General features: G+C 27.9%; 1 protein-coding gene across 1 annotated transcript in view; it reads right to left on the reverse strand.

Moving 5' to 3' along the window:
* LOC129959529 (importin-5-like) overlaps positions 1–19524 on the reverse strand; it is a 79617-nt gene that overhangs the window by 50905 nt on the left and 9188 nt on the right. The window contains exons 2-4 of the mRNA XM_056072403.1: positions 6721–6801; positions 6005–6197; positions 583–685 (exon numbers count right to left, since the gene is read on the reverse strand). Of these exons, the coding sequence (XP_055928378.1) occupies positions 583–685; positions 6005–6197; positions 6721–6801 (377 nt within the window). The remainder of the gene's footprint in view (positions 1–582; positions 686–6004; positions 6198–6720; positions 6802–19524) is intronic.

A 19524-nucleotide genomic window follows, 5' to 3' on the forward strand; every position in this document is an offset into this window, starting at 1 on the left:
TACAAATTTGGCTAATTTTTAATGCTGTGGCTACGATTTTTTATTCTCGCAATCTTCAGGTCTTTTATTCGGCATATTTTCGATAGAAAAAAAGAACTAAGGAACTTAAGATTAACTGCATTTTCTGTTTTTAAGGAAATTTTCAAATTTCTATGCATTTTCCTTGTTTTTTAGATAATTTTTAAATTCTCTGTATTTTCCAAGTTCTTCTGGTGCTATAGCAATTCTAAAAAATTAAATAGCAAATGAGATAGACCGGAACAGAAAATTGGATTTGTAATTCATATTGATATACAAGTCTGGCATTAAAAATTCAAAAAGAATGCTATTATTCAAAAAGTAAATTTGAATTAAATGTTAGCATTTTACACAGACTTTGCACTAGCTCAGTAACAATAAGAAAGTAAAATATCCAAAATTTCTTATTCAAAAAATTACAGAAGTTTCTTAGAAAAATTTTCAGAAGATGCATTAGGGCAGTATTAGAAATGTTATAACATTCAAATATATATATATATATATTTAATGCTGAAAAAAAAAAAAAAACTAATCTTCAAAATGCAGCTTAAATAATATACTTACGCAAACATCAATAATGCAATTTCTCTTAAGAAGGGATCAGGCGATATGGCAGAATCAAATAGATATTTCAGAAACTCAGGCCAGTGATTATTCCCATCATCATCTAAAGAGATAATATTTATTACAGAAAGTCATGTATAATTAGGTTATTAGATATATATAAAAAAAGGAACTTAACAGCAGAAGTTAAGAGAAATTATAAATTTCATAACCAGAATTCTTCATACAGTTTTAAAAACATAGGTAATAAATAACAAGCAAGATTCTAACATTAAGAAACATTTTTTTTTAAATATAACTCAACAAAGAAAAGACTATTTTTTGTAATACAGTAGTCTAATTATAAAAATAAATAACTTAAAAGCGTACAATCATTAAAAAGGTATCCTTCCAAAGAAATTAACATACATATACGGATTATCTAATTAAAAATTTCATAAGGGGCCATCTACATATTGAAATGAGAACAAACTTCAAAATTTCCAATAGCAACACTCATTTTCATCATCAAGTTTCAAAACTACATCACAAATTATTCCAAAAAAACCACACTTCATTAAACTAGGTTTATTCGGTTCAAAATTATGAGCTAACAAAATTCTGAACTTCTAATGCTAAAATTAAATTTTGCACTTTTATAGTTACTAACCTAAAATCTTTTAAATCAAAAAGATATAAGGTACTATACATATTTTTTCCACATATTTATCATTAAAAAGTAATTTTTAATAAGTAAAATATTTTCAAAATTAGAGTTTAAAATTGTTTAAATAATGAAACAGTTAAATTTGGGTATAAATTCAAAGGTCACCATTTTATGGGCTATTATTTCAGCTCATTTCAACGAGTACTTTTTCCCATAAGTTCTCTATATTAAACCTAATGATTCATTTAGGGGCTTATTCTTAAATTTCAAAATGCCAACAGCCTTTTACATCGCATTTACAGGGTGCATAGCGAGAAACTGCTACAAGAATTAAGCACTTTTTACATTCATGCATAAATGAACCCGTGTATATTCTAAGCATAAGATGTTTTCTGTTTTATAATAATGCTTTATTTTTATTGATAAGTTTTTTAAATTTAAATGCATATATTTAAAAATTAATTTTATATGAACAAATAATTCATTTTAAATGCATTTTCAAATTTTAATATTTATTTTTGCAACAGTGCAAAAGCACAACGTCTTCTGCTGCAAAATAAATTTTTGGTTTGAACAAAAGCATAAATTGATCGTAAAAATGAAGGGGGAAAAAAACTATCATATCAAAAAATTGTCACTTTTTATAAGATTAACAATAAAAATCGGATCTTTATCAACATTTCTTAAAATTAACAAATTTACCAGTTAATTTAGATGGATACATCATTTCTAAAAATGTCAACATTGAAGTAGAAGCAAATGATGACCAAAACTTTTGCATTTTATATATATATGTGTGTGTGCGTGTGAATGATATTTTAAACTCTTAATTAAATCCAAATTAATTCCCAAGATTTTATCTTAATTTAGCGCATCATAACTTCATTCTAAAATATTCTCTTATTTCGTGATCCAATTCCACTTTCTGTTTAATTAATTCCTCTGTAAAAATAAAGCGCCATCAGTACTACGTATCAAGAGAAAGAGATCTTCGTTTGCACTTGAAAAGGTGTCAAAGGTCATCACGTGTATTGAATTGGCGCCTGGCCAGGAATCCTATGTTATATAAGACTAGTGATCATTTATTCATCCTTTATTCTTACTTCTGTGTTTGTGTTGCACTGCGTCTTCTTGTTAATAATTATGCTTTCCTGAAATACCAAGTCTCTTCACTGCTTTGAACCTGCATTCTACTTAAACCAAATATATACAGTGGTGGCCAAAATTGTGGACACTTTTGAAAATCGTCCCTTTTTTTTAAGTTTGTATGCTTATAGAAAGTGTTACATTTTACAAAATGCAAACTATTAAATATCATTTTAAAGAGAATTTAATGCAAATTTCAATTAAAAAAAGCAAAATTCAAATATTTGCAACACAAGAAAAGTTATTCTTACTTTAATCTGCATAACAAATACAGTGTTGAAGTGGATTGTAATTTCTAACTTTCCTGAAAAATAACTGTTCTTGTTCTGGGAACCAATCAAATGTTAATAACTGCTAGCAAAAGTTGACATCATGTTTAAAATTGGAAAAAGTCATTATTGTGATTTTTTCTGTACAAAGAAGAGTGTTTTTTATGTAATCAAATTGTAAGTTAGAAATTTTGTTAAACATTTTAATACATATTTGGAATATATGTAAATATTTTTAATATTTAGTCAAGGAGAAATGACATCAAATAAAAGAGTAAATTGGACACCTAGAAAGAGAACTAAGATTATTGTGTTACATGAATGTGGTCTTTCCTATGCTGAAATTGCAAGACAGTTGGGTGATTCAGTGACTACATCTGGAGTTCGAAAGTTTTGTTTACGATATCAGGAGACAAATTCAATAAAAAACAAAGCAGGAAATCGTTGAGAAAGGTGCACCACATGTGTTGATGACATAAGAATAAAAAGACTATGCCTCCAAGATAGAAGAATGTCATCAGCGGCCATCAGAAATTAATGGAATGATGCTGTCATTTATGTCAATTCAGAAACAATTTGGAGAAGATTATTAGATGTTGCCCTAAGAGATAGAATTCGACAAAAAAATCCTTATCTCAATTTACAGCAGCGTATAAAAAATCACAATGGGCAAAGGAACGCATGGTCACAAGTTATACGGAGTGATGAAACAACGATATTGTTATTCGGTAGAGATGGCAAAAATATGTAAGACATAGAATAGGCGAAGAGCGACATCCTGATTGCATTCCAGCAACAATGAAGAGATCATTTAGCGTTATGATTTGGTCATGCATGTCAGCAGACAGTATTGGTCTCTCATTTTACTGATGGGACATTAAATGCAAGAAAATACATTGACACTACTCTAGAACCAAACCTTACACCTTCCCATCATTGATCTCTTTCCTTATAACGCATCATGTATTTTTCAGCAGGATCCGGCTCATTGCCATACAGCAAAAATATCAATAGTGTGGTTCAATATAAAGAGTACTGAATTATTACCATGGCCAGGAAACCGTCCTGACCTCAAAACTATTGAAAACTAACGACAACATTTGAAAACTCTTGTACATATGAAGCATTCATCAAATAAAAAAGAATTAATTGTAGCTGTAAATGTTTCCTGGCATCATGCAATAACGAAGGAAGAGCTTAAAACTCTCGTCAGCTCAATAAAACATCAGTGTGAAACTGTAATAAAAAAATAGATGATATCCTACTAAGCACTAATAACTCACTGCAGTCATCAGCATCTAAGGTATCCCGATAATTATTGCTGCTCAACTTTTTTTTATTGTAAATATTTCAATTTTACTTTTTGTATTGAATTCAGCATTAAATTCTCTTTAAAATGGCATATAATAGTTTGCATTTTGTGAAACGTTACATTTTCTATAAACATACAAATTTAGAAAACATAAAAATTTTCAAAATGTGTCCACAATTTTGGCCACCACTGTATATATACAGAACAAATAAAATCTTATACATATGCACTGGAAAGGAAATTTCCTTCTACACTATCTCACAATGTTTAGCAATTTAGATCTTGTATATATATGGGTCTTCATACAATGAAACCTTTTGCAATAAAAAAGAATTTGTATAAAATTCTAATTTGCCAGTAAAGCATGGAAAAAAAAAACTGATTAACATTTATCAGTGAATGAAATGCACTTTGTGTGTGTGTGTGTACATTCAGAAAATAAAGTGGTATATCACTTCATGTCTGATTAGTAAACAGCGAGGATAGGAATAATTTATACTAAAAAAGAAATGCCGGAATAAAAAGCAAAAAGAATAAAATTCAATTAATTTTTTTCTTTAAGATTTTAATTTTAACACTAAAATCACCATTTTTTTAAATAAAAAATACATTTAATTTTATTTCTTTTGCTGAAACAACAGAACTTTCCATTTTGATGCTAATCTAATTTACACAAAACTTTCAATGCTCTACAGTAATTCTATTTGGAAAAGAATAAAAATTCTCCCAAAAATTCAGAATAAATATTTCGCCATGAATAAAATTTCAAACGATTTTAGTATGTAGACTGCAACTTCATAGATGCCTTTAAATTACTTCAAAAATAAATACCATTACAACATCCTGAGAATGTCTAAATCTTATCACCTTAATCTAAATATGGAAACCACCCCATAACAAAAAACGTCAATATCTCCTGATGTAATCATAGTATAGTAACTAAAATTTGTACCCCAGGTAATTTTTCCATGGGAAATCTATTCATGACATCAAACATGTGTATTGCCATAAGAAATTTCAAAGTCTGTACAATTTTAAGTATGTAAACAATTTCCAATGAAAATTTAAGGCACAACAACTTTTAGTATACATTACTAGCTTTAAAACAGTATTTGTTTTTACATAGGATGATCGATAGCATAAAACTGGGTGTTTCCTCCTCTCTTATGCCTGTTAAGATGACATTAAACCTGCAATGACACCTACACATTCGGTACAGACCAAAGAAATGGAATTCCCAGTTGCTAATTCCTATATGAAGATTCCTTAAAAGAAGTGCATCGTTTTCTCTGCATATAGAGGTATGTACAGAAAGGGCACATGTCTTTAAAAGCAGAGAAAAATATGAAGGGTAAGTTCTGAAATTCCAACGGATACACGGTAAAAATTTGTGAAAAATGTGCTATTGAACTATGCTTTAAAAAAAATTGTTTTAAAACTCTTACATAATTTCAAAACTAATATATATTTATATTTATCATCATCATTTTATTTTCATTCCACATTAACTTTAACATTACAATTTCTGTATTTGAAAAATTAATTCTCTGCAAAAGTAAATTATAGAAAATCTTTATTCCCTTAAAATTGATCCGAACATTATAAAAAAAACTACCAAGAAAATTGTTTCTCAACTAGTATCTAATATTACAAATAGGCAAGCCAATTTTTAGCTGTAAGCCATACTTTAAATATTATATTTTTAAGCATTTTTCCCAAGAGTTATTCCAGAAATAAAATTCAAAAACTATTTAAATCAATTTCTTAAAAAATCAGGCATTTAAAGGTTTATTCACATAAAAGAAATTACACGAGTATTAATATGATAGGATTAATTTCAAGATTGTCTATAAAGGCACAAATTAGATTTTTCATTATTTAATTCATTTTTCCCCCTAGTAATTCTGGGCAATGATAGAAACCATTCACATACAGTGAAAAGAAGAAAAATGTTGCAGCTGAAAATTTTCAGAATGAAAATTCTTCTTTTAAAACTAAGCATTTCTAAAGAATATTTCAAATGATTTTATAATACAAAATATAACCTACCAATACAATTTCGGGCCAACTCAGCAGCAACATCACAAATTTTTCGTCTTAAATTATGATTTCTATCTTCTTGCAATCGAAGTAATAGCCGAGTTTTTACTCCTTCTTGAACTTCCGGCATTAATTTTGCGAACACTACATCAAAATCACTGGTAATCAATCTTCTTAACAGTACAGCAGCTAATTCTGCTTGCTAAAAATATGAAAACAAAAAGGAAATGAAATCAATTGTAGATAAACATATGAATAACAAGTGATCAACACAATCCATTCATAATAAATTATTTGCATCTTCAAACTATGTAGAACAGAAAAAGTCCTAAAACCAAAAGATTTTTTTAACAACTTATTAAAATTCAAAATCAAATTCTATTTACAAGAATTTTCAAATTTTAGAATAATCATCTCAATTCAACAAAACCTCACTCCAAATTTACAGACATTTCGGACAAAACAATTGGCAAAAGCACACTATTAACTTTATATTTCCTACAAAAAGATAATGCACAATTCTCAATAAACTTCTGAATAAGACAGAAGAAGAAAAAAAATTGGTGAATTAGAAAGAAATAACAAATGTACTTAAACCTTCTGCTCAAATCAATATCTATTTACACATTGCAAATGCTGCAGAGCTGAAATACATCATATTATTCCAAAAATTAAATATACTTTTTCTTCTAAGTCAAATTTTATTGAAAATATTTCATACTTACTTGAAGCGGAACAGCATCATCCCCTAAAAGTGCCAACAGCAGGAATAATTTTTCTGAAGCATTAATTTCTTCATACTGTATCTAAACAATGGGAAAAAAATAAAGAAATCATAAAGTATTTAAAATGTTTCTTAAATATATATCATAATGATTAAAAACTACACTACTCCTCTAGAGTGCCTAATAAATGAAAACTTACAATTGTATAATAACTCACAATTTTTTTAAAAATTCCAAAATATTCACTAAAATTTATGCTGTCAAATGATAACTCAGTATTACTAAATATTTATCCATTAATACAGTTAAATACTCATTTTCAAAAATGCAGAAAAAAGGCTCATCTTTTAAGCAAATAATGCTTGAAACATCACTTTATCAAAAATAATGAACATTAACAAAAAAAAAAAAAGAAAGAAAGAAATTGAAAACATTAAAAGAAAGAATAGTGCAGTTACATCAATTAAGTTAAAATAGATCATTACAGCTCAGCAAAAATATTAAAGGCCCATTCCACGGTAATGTATGTGACAATCGGACTAAAAGATATGCATAAATATCTGATAAATTTATGTACAAATGTAGTGAAAGTCAAAAATTTAATTTTGTTAGACAATTAAAAAAGAGTTTTAATAAATGGTAATGAAAAATATATTTGTATTTAAATTTTGAGAGACCTTTTAAAATTTTTTTTAGATAGTCACGTATGTGACAAAAATTGGAACTGTGATTTGATAACACCAACTTTCTTTAAAAAAATCAGTGAATTATATGCATGAAACGTGCTTAAAAAAAGTTTCCCATAAGAAAAAGGTTTAATGAAGACAAACTAATAAATGCATTAAATATTTCTTTAATTTTTCAATTAAAAAAAAAATGTAACTTTACAGGTCATGTATGTGACAAGTAGTCATGTATGTGACATCGTTCAATTTCACATAACTGCATTTTGAAATATTACAGTATTGCGACCGTTAATTATAGGTGTTGGCAATACTCTAATTATGTCATCCCGCTGAATAACTCCTATATCATTCTCTTGATAAATGAAGTTGCATACGGATACCTGCTTTAGGAAAATAACATTGATTTCGGTGTTATCTAATGCAGACACCTGTGCTACATAAGGCTTCCAGGACTTTTTTCCAAACACTTTTACAAGTAAAAACTTGCCAAGTGAAATATATGCAGAAGTGTGATTTTGTGCAAGTAATGGAGTTCTTTTCAAACACTGTTCTGTATTTTTACAAAAGCATAGCTCTTGCACAGTTGTATCCAAATTTTGCTGACTTGTAAATAAACAAATGTGTTCATCCAAACATTTAATTATGTGGGCTTTTTTAATTCCTGGAACATCCTTAGCTAAATTCCAATCAATTTGAGTTTTATCTATATCCTTTTGCAGCATAGGAATGACAGTGATATTTTGTACTACTTTTGCAGCAACTGTAGCAAAATCAACTGCATTCTGTACTATAGCTCTTCTTGCCTTTACTTCCGCATAGACTCGGGACTTTGCAGTACCTCCTATCCCATCAACAACTCCCTTTCCATGGGAAGTTGCTGAATATTTCCATTCGAAACTAGAAAAATGCTTTTGTGTTTTGAATAAAATAAAGAGGAAGTAACAAATAAATTTGTTTTTAAACTCGCTGGATGGTCCATCGCTCCAAATTATTAATTTTGGTTTATTTGCCTGAAATTTAATAATTTCCAAAAGCTTCAAAATGAAAGCAGACACAGATAGCTTAGATTTATCTTTAGTATCACTTACAATAAGATAACTCTGTGTTTTATGATTCTTTTCAAATAATGCAGCTGTAAACAAAGTTACGTTTTCCCGGCTCCATAGTGCAGACTGTATTTCACTTTGCCACTCACATGAATAACTCATAGCAAAATCTACTTGCAATACAACAGTATTGCTTTGCTTTATATCAGATTGAAAGGCAGCAGCTTGGATTCGTTTAATTTTTACATGCTGCTTAAAACTTTGAAAATTTTCTAAAACATTATCAGTTAATTCAGCTATGCAACCTTCATTGGTTTCTTTATAGAAGCGCTTATTTTCTGACTTAACCCATTGGTGCCATTGTACATTAGAAGCATTATTTAATCCTTTTTTGCCAATAAAATCTAAAAGCAATTTTCCAGCATTACATTTATCACATTTTGTTTCCCAACACTTTGATTCCAAGTCTGAATTGCACAGCACTTCTTTCCAAAAATCATTGTTATAATCAATATTTAATCCTTTTAACAAAAGAATGAAATTCTCATGACTCTTGCATTTACACTGATCACTAGGTGTGTCTTTAAGAAGAAGAACATTTTTAGGTCTTAAACTGCAAAATTTTGAATATCCAATATTAATGCTTGGATTTTCTTCCTTAAACAAAGCATGTGCTTCTTTCATATACATTGTAAGAAAATGTTTACGAACACGTTTTTTAATGCCATTTTCCCAAATTATCATTTCATCATGCATTCCTGGAGCAGTGTAGACTATGTCTGCTCGGCACAAGAAGTCTGCCACAAGTTCTTTGTTTTGATTATTATCACTGATATTGGACTCTCTTTCCTTTTGCAGTTTTAAACCTACCTTTTCCACTAAATTGCTGACTACAGCCATTCGTTTTCGAGGTGAGGTTGGTAAGGCTTTCAAAGTTTTTTTAACTGCTTTGCCAAGTGTCTGGGGAACTGTATAAGGAGAACATTCTGGGGTAGTCGCAATAGAAGAATTCAAACTTGAAATTTTTGTAGAATTACTTATCTTTTTGGCTGCTCTGCATTTCCTCTGCCTTTCTCTAGCTGCTTGCTTTTGTTTCTTTTTCTCCTTTTTTGTCATAGTTGCTGCTTTTAAATCTCTTATTTTTTTCTGCCTTAGCTTTTCTTTCTCTTTAAAATCAGGATCATTTCTTTTTTTCTCATAATATCTCTTTTGTTTAGTAGCATTTTTTATTCTTTGTTCATCATCCATATTTTAAGCTTAAAATAGCAAAATAAGACTAAGATGCTTAAAGATAGCAAAATCTGACTTGCAGCATACTTCAAACACAGTGTGCTGTGAACCTTTGCTTAAAAACAAACATTAGGTTATAGCTGGAGAAGTAAAGGAATGTACTGCCATCTGGTGAGATGAATTTAAAATAACTGCTTTGGATTTTATAATTCAATGTCACATACATAACTGCTTGAAGTCACATACCTGACCATTGAAAATTATAAATTAATTATAATATTTTTTAAATTTTTAAATGCAGTTTCATCAAATAGTATGATTATATTTAGAAAATAAAAATTTAGAACTTTCTATTAATTTAATGATGCAAAAAATAAAAAAAAAGTTTTAATGGTCATGTATGTGACACTCCACAATCTTCATTAGCTTTGATTGTTAAAACAAAGCCAAAATAGACATTAATTTGTAATTTTTTGATATAGTATTACTAAAAACATATTAACAATTGAAAATTAAAATTCTATAGGCACCTTATGAAAGGTGAAATAATTATAGAAACCTTTAAAAAATATAATAATGAAACAGGCCATTTACAAATTCTCAGCCAAGGTTTTAAAAAATGCAATTTTTGATGAGATCTAATATTTTTACACAAAAATCAAGTCAACAACAAGCAAAATCAGATATTTTTCATTAAAATTATGTGTTATAACCATGATAATAGATTAAAAAAAAATTTGCCCCTTGGTTTCAAAATCCATGGAATGGGCCTAAATATAATTACAAACTTTCCAGAAAATATACATATTTTCCTCCACTAAGCAGTAGATTTTATTCCATGAAAATCAGAAATAACGATATATAAAAAGAAGGTCCTTAAATTAAATAACTTTATGTCAAATTTTAAGTGACAAGATGCAATCTAAAACAATTTAAAGCATCTAGTCCAAATAACTGTATAGAATATTTCAGATGTTATTTCTTAAGAATATCCAAACAAATACATCCAAAATTGATAACTGAACCACAAGCCAATTTTGAATAATTCAAACTCAATGGCAAGAATCGGGGATAAGCTTTCATATAAAAAATACCAATCATTGTAGGTTTATCTTGATGGGCTACACTGAATATCTAAAATCTGAAGAGGGTAACTTTAATCTTCCAAAGATAATACTGCTATAAAATATCAAGTATATACATAAATATCCTATAATATTCTAATCTGTGTATTTTCTACAGGTGGTTCAAGGTCACATTTTCTACTACGTTACTGGTACCAGACAACCAATAACAAGATAGAAAATGACCTTGAACCGCCTATTGAAAATACACAGACTATAAAAAAATACCATTAAGGTCATCCATGATTAGAGGCCTAACTAAGATTCCAAAACAAAAAGTAGGCCAGTTACGGCATTTTTGGCTTATTGAATGTTTATGTTTACAATTTCTGCAAGACAACCGATTCTAATCACACAGTGCATTTGTAACATATTAATAAATGAAGAGATTGGCACAATCAGTAAAGCTGATATTACTTTAAAATCAGATTTAACAAGCTGATTTACTTGTTAATGCTACAATTTATTCAATTATCTTACATCATTATTACAAAAATGTTTATATTAATATCATGTAAAATCTAATTGGTTGCAGAATACAACAGTTCATATAATTGACAATCTGAAGAGCTATAATTATTTAAAGTGATCAGCAAAATTGAATGAAATTCCCCAAATCATCATATTATCCATTATAGCTCTTTTTTCCCCTTGAAATGTTCAATAAAATCTTATATTTAAAAGCCAATTTTAAAATTTACATAAAAATCCATTTCAACATTTTGCTATTTTCTTTTCAGCATACGTTTTTGGTATTGTACTTTCTCTGTATTTTATCTTTTCTTTTTTTAATCAATTCTTCTTATGAAAAAAAAATTGGCTCCAAACGATTTTTTTTATGGCACTGCACAAGTGACGAGATAATGCAAAAGAAATAATCAAGACTTTAAATAATTATTTTAATAAATAAAGTTTTTATTCTAGTGTTATACATTTTTTAACTATCAATATTAGGGGCTGTAATGGTAACTGCTTGAATCTGTCCTAAATATACAGATGTTGGAACATATGAAAATCCTTTATTCAAGAAAGCTTTTACAGAAGGAATTTCACAATAAGTCAAAATAAACAATTAAAAACAAGAAAACAAATTGTGAAAATACAAATGCACAATATTATTGCCTTGTTTAACATTGCAGTTAGTGGCCATATAAGAGGAAATAGATCTTAAAACAACTTTATGACACTACTTTTATTGCGATAGATAACCCAAACTAATTTTTTTAAAGAATGTTTTATCGCCATTTTGGATGATACAAAAGCTTAACACACTTAAAATATTTGCAAATACTCTATAATGTTTATTAACCATCATTAAGCACAGACAATTTCTCAGATCAATCGATTTTATTTTCTGTTCGTCTTTGAAATCGGTCGCCTACTGTTTCAAGACTGCTTTAGCCATCTTCAAAGATCTTTAAAATGTGGGAATTAATCAAGTTTTGCTGTCAATCACTCATGACCAGGCAACAGAAAAAGCAAATGCTAGTCTCATAATTTATTTTATTCTTATTTTTTATTAATATATTTATTTACTTTGTTTTATAAAGTTAAATATAATTCTTTTTAAATGGTGGAAGTTTTTTTTTTTTTTAAGAAATTATGAATCTGCCTAAAATCAGCTCAATTTATATCAGCAATTTTATTATTATTTTTCACCATAATGGTGTAAAATATAGGTTATCACAGAATGATGACCACATGCAGTGAAAAATAAACAGAAGGCTTTAAACATTTCAGTGATCTACTCACTGTACTCGGTTTGCATAGGATTGCTTTGTTACTACCTACAAAGGAAAGGAGTTTGAAGTGGCTTTTTTTGAAGAACAAGTATTTTGGCATTACCCAGTTAGACAACAATAGTCAAAGAAGCTTGTTGGTTTACCAGCTAAAAACTATTGAATTTATTATCTTAAGTCCAGACTGAATTTATCTAATGAAATAAGCACATAAATTACCCCCAAGAAGAAATATAACCTTAGCAATTTTTTACACATTGCTAAGCTCAATCAGAATTATATTTTTATTATCAGAACCTGATTATATTTTTATTGATAATAAATATAGAATAAGAAGTCTTGGAACTTTTCTTTATCATTTGATTAACTCAACACTTATGGGACAACAAAAATTCACCAAAATTATAAAAATTGACAATCTTCCACCACATACAGATTGAAAATGTCATTATCTACAAATAAAATGACTCTTCTTCACATGAGAACACATGAAACTCGATGGCACAATTGCATAATCTATATTGAATGCAATGAACAAACAATTATAGTATAAATGAAATTCAGAGGCAAATACTACATCTGACACACCAAAAGCTAGTTTCACAGGAGGAAACTGGAAAATGAATATATTCAGAATAAATAGATAAAAATTATTTCTGTTCAAAAAGAAAATGACTTATATTATATTAGCTGACTTTGATGGCTGGCAATTCAAATGTACCAATAAAATTTACATTTTGCATAAATTACGTAATTTTATATAAATAATTTGAAATTAAAGTTTTCTAATAAATTAATTTTCAATTGAAGATTGTTATAATAAACTGTTGGCTTTGAAACATAACAGATAAAATTAAAGATCCCAACAAATGACAACCAGACAGACCAAGTAAAAATATTTAAAATTGTGAATTTTTACCCATTTTTTTAATAGAAACCAAAGTATCTGAAATCCAAAAAGAAATTCAGGAGCCCCAACAGGGTGCATAATGAGAAATGGAAGCAAAAATTAATTTTTTTTAAATACCTTAGTAAAAAAAAGTGCATTTATAAGTGTATGGATATATACATAAATCCACATATTTTCTAATTACAGGACTTTTTTTTACTGTTTTATAAAAAATTATAGCTTCTAGTGAAAAAATTAAATATATTTTTTTTAATTTTAAATATATAAATATATATATATATATATTTTAATCTTTGAAAAAAAAAACAGCTTTTCCTATTTTAACTGAAGTATTCTAATATGATATGGCAAATTCTAAAAAAGTTATAACTTTATTTATAATCCAACCTCATCACTTATTTAGAATGTTAACATTATCTTTGAGTAATAATAAAGAAAAATTCTAAAAATTTGAGAACAAATTAACAAACTCAATATATGTCACAAAAAGTGGAAATTTAAATAATCAGTAAATTAGACATACTGGACAAAAATGGGTTAAAAAATGAATTGCACACAGCATTTAGGAAGGGGACTTCTACCATTCCCTAACACAAATGGCAAAGTTAATTACACAAATGAACCATAATTAATCAGTTACAAATTACATATTAATTCAAAAAACTTAATTTATCAATACCAAATAATGCTGACAGATTTTTAAAACTATAATTTTAAAGACTTTTTTTAAAAAGATAATATTTAAGATTTAAAGTATAAAGGTTCAGATTTTTTTTTTTTCAGCAAAAAAAATAAATTAATTTGTGCTTTAATATTTTTTATGTCCTTATGTGCACATTTTTTTTAAACTATTTTCTATTTTTTACTCTAAATTTTAATATCCTGAACACAAATTTAAAATGGCAAAAATCTGCCAGCATTATCTGGTATTAATAAATGAATGAATTAATACATACAAGTTTTATTTAGATTTTATTTTTACAGCAAATTAGATCATATAAACATTTTTAAGAACAGAAATAATATGCATAAAAACACGAAAGGGGTAGAAAAGCATTATTATTATTATCACTGACTTAAATAGTAAAGTTTTTAAAATCACATTGGTAATTTCAGATTCTATATCTTGTAACAGTTTTCTCTCTCTCTTTTATTTTTCTTTGAATGTTGCTACAAGTCGCTAAGAGTGAAAAATCTTTCACTTCCCTACTTTTCGTGACAGTTTTTTAGTTTTTCTTCCAAGTCAGAAATTTCTTTTCCTAAGTAACTTTTTTTTTCTTTTCTTTTTTTTTAAAAAAATTCAAAGAGCAAGTACATAATACAGTAACTTTTATTCAAAGTAAAGTACAATAAAAATATCTCACTCAAAAAATTTCTTTAAATTTACAGATGTATTTCCAAAAAATGTCACATGCCAGAATTTATTTTGAGTCAGACTGCTAAAATATATTTCCTCCCTCCCTTTTTGCAAATTCACAGCTCATGCAAAATTACATTTTTAGTTCTTCATTCTTTTCTTTTTGAACGAAAAGCACAACACTTTCTCAAAATGTCCAGGTATCAGTTTAGTTTACCATTTCCTGCTGCTTTTGAAAACTTTATTTGTCTTTCCCATGGAAAACTATCATGCATAAAGCACATGATTTATCAAAGAAAAGCCTGTACTATTAATTTTCTTTGGAGGATAGTAACCATTTTAAATGATACATTCTGCTTAACTTAGTGTCCACTAGTGGGCTCCTGAACCTGATTTCTTTGCCAGAAAATAATTACAAGCATATGTACTGATAACGAACTGCTGCTTCTTCTGTTTTAAAAAACCCATGAGAGCAGTAAAATTTTATTGATGGAGCTTGAGTGGCCAGTACTTTTCTGAAGCTTTCGAAGAGAAAAACATCCACCAAAATATTATAACAGAAGGTCAGATTTGAGAATTGAGGTGTCAGATTTGAGTCAGATAATAGAAAAATAGGTCTATTACTATCACAATTAATGCAAACTCTCCAAGCATTTGAAAAAAATTGGTCAGGAAATAAATTTTCGGTTATCAAAGTAAAGAAGAAGTAATAAGTGGAGACACAAGACGTGCAAAGGTTTTGGGAAATAATCAAGTCCCTTGAGGGATGGCGATCTAAAGAAATTAAATTTTAATCATTTTTATTTTTTACCATGACAGTAAACAGTGTAAAATCACATTACTCACAGATTTAATGAAGCAGATATTGTTCTGAATTTCATTACAATAAAAAATCCCTTTCGAATTGCGATCACACCTAATTTTTAAAAAATATTAAAACTAAAAAATGCACTCTTGCAAACAAAATTAGTATTACAGAAAAGCTTTAAAAAATCTTTAAGAAAGTGTTAAAATAATTTTTGTATGAAAGTATTTTTTGTTATGGTGGAAACAAGTTAAAATTTTAATAATTTCTTAATTAAACTTCTAATTAAAAATTTGCACAATCCACCCTTAGCGAGTCTAATAATAAGGTGACTTCCTGTCTAATTTTGCATTCCTAACTTCAACAGTTTAGGCTGCATACTGCCCTGTCAGTCAGGACAAAACATTATAAATAGAGAGAAAGAAAAAGAGAGATTTAACTGCAAAACCAAAAAGACTGTGCAAGAGATATAAAAAGCAAAAAAGCAGAAACCTAAAAAAAAAATTTTAAAAAACGACAAAATCTGGAGAATAGTTTTTCAAAACTTTTTTTTTTTAAATTCTTTTAAGCTTTAAATATCAGACCTGGTTTTTATTTTTAAAAATTTAGTAACATTTGGGAAAATTGGTCCAAGAAATAATTATCAAAATAATGGGGATAATTAAAAAGTATGCACAAAAAGAAATTGCTATTATATAAAACTTACTGTTTCAAATTAAAATTTCATTACACTGGATTTTAACGCAATCGTCTAATGTAATTATGTAGCACAAATTTCAATTCAACACCACACTGTAAAATCCCTTTCATAGAACATTCAAGGAAACACTCCAAAATATATTAACGAGAACAATGATTGAATGTGTAACATGGTAATAAAAATAAAAGTGACTGAATATCATGGATATCCTTCATGAAAGTTTTTAAAACAGCTTTTCTCATGTTTGATTTATCTTGCTCATTCATGAACCAAATACACAAAAAAATATAATTTTCCCATCAATCAGGTCAATCTACACATTCTTCTATAATATCTCATGAAGAGTTATTTACCAGGGATAACTAAAATAATTCTCCACTATTTAGAACACTCAAGATTAAAGAAATTCAATTGTTTTTCAAGTTGCAACAAGACTGGCAAAATTCATATTTTGTACTGCCCCTTTGGAATAACCATTTCAATATTTTAATATATGGAGTCAATCATTGAGGGGGGGGGATCATTAAGAATTATCTTAACATGAATTGAATCTCCTGGATCTCTTCTCTGAATTCTTCTTTCATCAATTTTCTTCCCCGATACAGCCCTAAACAAAGATTTAAGATCATGTTTACAATTTATTGCATTCAACCTCTTTGGGAACAAAAAAAAAAAAAAAAAAAAAGGTTTCCTTTGTTAGGCTAATGGAACTTTTTCAGTAATTTTTTTTTTAGTTTTAAAACCCTTTTTTTTTTTTTTTTTACACTAATATTTTAAATTGATGTCCTCTTTTGTGATGTGAAATTACAGAACATCTACTTGGGCAAAAAAGAAAAAAATAGTCTTGAAAGCATTTTTTTAATTAATTTATTTATTTATTGTACAATTATCTGTCCCATTCTAATCAAAATATTTTGAGTTCACAGAAAGTTCCTTTTAACATATAATTTGAATTAGGATTAAATTTTTTAATAAAATCTCACAAAAAAAAATTGCAAGGCATTAAAATTATTATCCAGAAAGATTACTTTCAGCAGTTCAACCCCCTTCCACTTGAAAAAGTAATTCAATGTATAGTTATTTACCTAATACACGGACTTGTTTATTGCTCCAAAAAATTAAAATATAATTGTTTTAAGTTGAATTACACCAAAAAAATTAGCCTACATCTTCTTATCACTCTGTGGGTATATTTAATAATCAAAAATAAAAAGTAAATAATAAAACATCAAACTAATATACCATCTTGGATGGTGCCCAAAAACAGAAATTTGAATGCAAAATGTTAACATGCATTTTACACACAAAATTGCTTACCATAACAATTAAAAACTTCAAAAATTTTCTAGTAGAAAAAAAATTCTAACAGTGAATCATAAAATTTCCTCTCCCCCAATCTTCCAACCAATGTTTCCTACTATCAGGATGTATGTAACATACTCCCCTTGAATTGCCTTGACTGCTAATGAGTATAATTAAAACAAAGTCATTAAAAATTAAGAAAAAAAATTGAACAAAACTTAATCAAAATCATTGAAAAAGTGGGGGGGGTCCCCCTACTTTAAAATTTTGTGCAACATTTCTTTCAGAATTTGGTACAAAAAGTGGCCTAAATTTGAGAAATATGATAAGTTTTATAATAAAATTTATACAAAAATTTAGACAAAGTATACCTGTGCCAAATTTGGTAGCTACAGGTTCAAAATCTGTTCTGAAGATCAGCAGACATTCATTTTTATAAGTATCAGAGATAAGCAGGATGTCCATTTTAAATGTGAACTGATGGATATTTTATAAACCTTTAAATGTATACATATGCATCAATTGGAAAAATTATCTTAATGGTGTTAAGAATTAAACAGAATATATTCATACCTCAACAACATTTCACGAAATACAAGAAAAATTATGGAATTAATTGTAGTCTCTCAAAGTATAAAAGCTTCAACAGCCTTAATTTAAGTGTTCCATTTGGCCACCATCAGCAGCAGCAAGGATAACATTCACATAATAGGTTAAATATGTCCCAAATTTTCACCAAAATCTTGATACCAATGAAATTTATTGTTGATTATACCTGTTTTTATTACCTACTAAGCTTGATGCAAAGAAAAAAAGGATATCAGTGAACAACAGTGAATTCCATCAGTATTACTACTTTAACAAAAATGCAGGACGGATTTAAGTATGATCAGGATGGATGTTATCTCTGGTTCTGTTGATGGATTCATAGACACTCCTAATAAAACTAATGAAATTTTGATACTTTGAGATTACAGTAAAATTTGCTCCATATTTTTTTCTTATATATCATAAAAAATTATGGTGGCTTCAAATAGGATCATTCATTTTGATACTGCCTATATATTATGTTATTCAAGTGAATAAAAGTGCTTCTGGAAAAATTACAAAATATAAATTTGCAATCTTCCAGTTCTAGTCATATTTAATAAAATCTTACATGCACTAACATTTTGAACAAAAGAAACTTCCAATCCAACTAAAACCGACCTATTTAATGAAACTTTGAACTACACATTTTAAATAATATTAACTATTTTAAATTATTTAGACACTTCAAGGAAATCTATCAATCAATACTTAAGGACATCCTTGAAGAGTCACTGATGGGCATAAAATAATGAAATTCAAAGTTTCACAACAGTCAGATTTGGTTGCATTAAAGAAATCCAGTTAATAAAAGTGTTATTATTTTCTGATTCTGGTCTTTTAAGAATCTTTCATGATTATATTATTATATATATATATTATCCCCAAAAATATAAGCTAGTCTTGCTTAAACTTTCAACACAGATAAGGAAAAATGGTCCAAGTAAAAAAATTTGCCTTTTACTTTCTCAGCAAATTTTACAGATAAAAGCATGAAACTTTATATCCTTATAATGAGTGCAAGAAATTAACACTTTCTTGCTTATAAAAAATTAATTTTTATAATTCTCAATCAGTCCCGTCTACAAATGTGATAATATTGTCATACATTTGGGAACTGTATTTGATGAAACTTTGCAAATGGAAGTATGTCTAAGTGTAATAAATAAGAAAGATTTTTCCACTTTTTGGGACCACCTTGTAATGGTTTAGAATTAAGCCACTAGGCTACGATTAGTGTAGATACATTGCATGCAATTTCAAAACAATCCAGTGATAAAATCAATTCTTGATATTTTTACAAGATTGAACTGCTCC

The sequence above is a fragment of the Argiope bruennichi genome, chromosome X1, assembly GCF_947563725.1.
Source record: "Argiope bruennichi chromosome X1, qqArgBrue1.1, whole genome shotgun sequence".
Taxonomy (NCBI): Eukaryota; Metazoa; Arthropoda; class Arachnida; order Araneae; family Araneidae; genus Argiope; species Argiope bruennichi.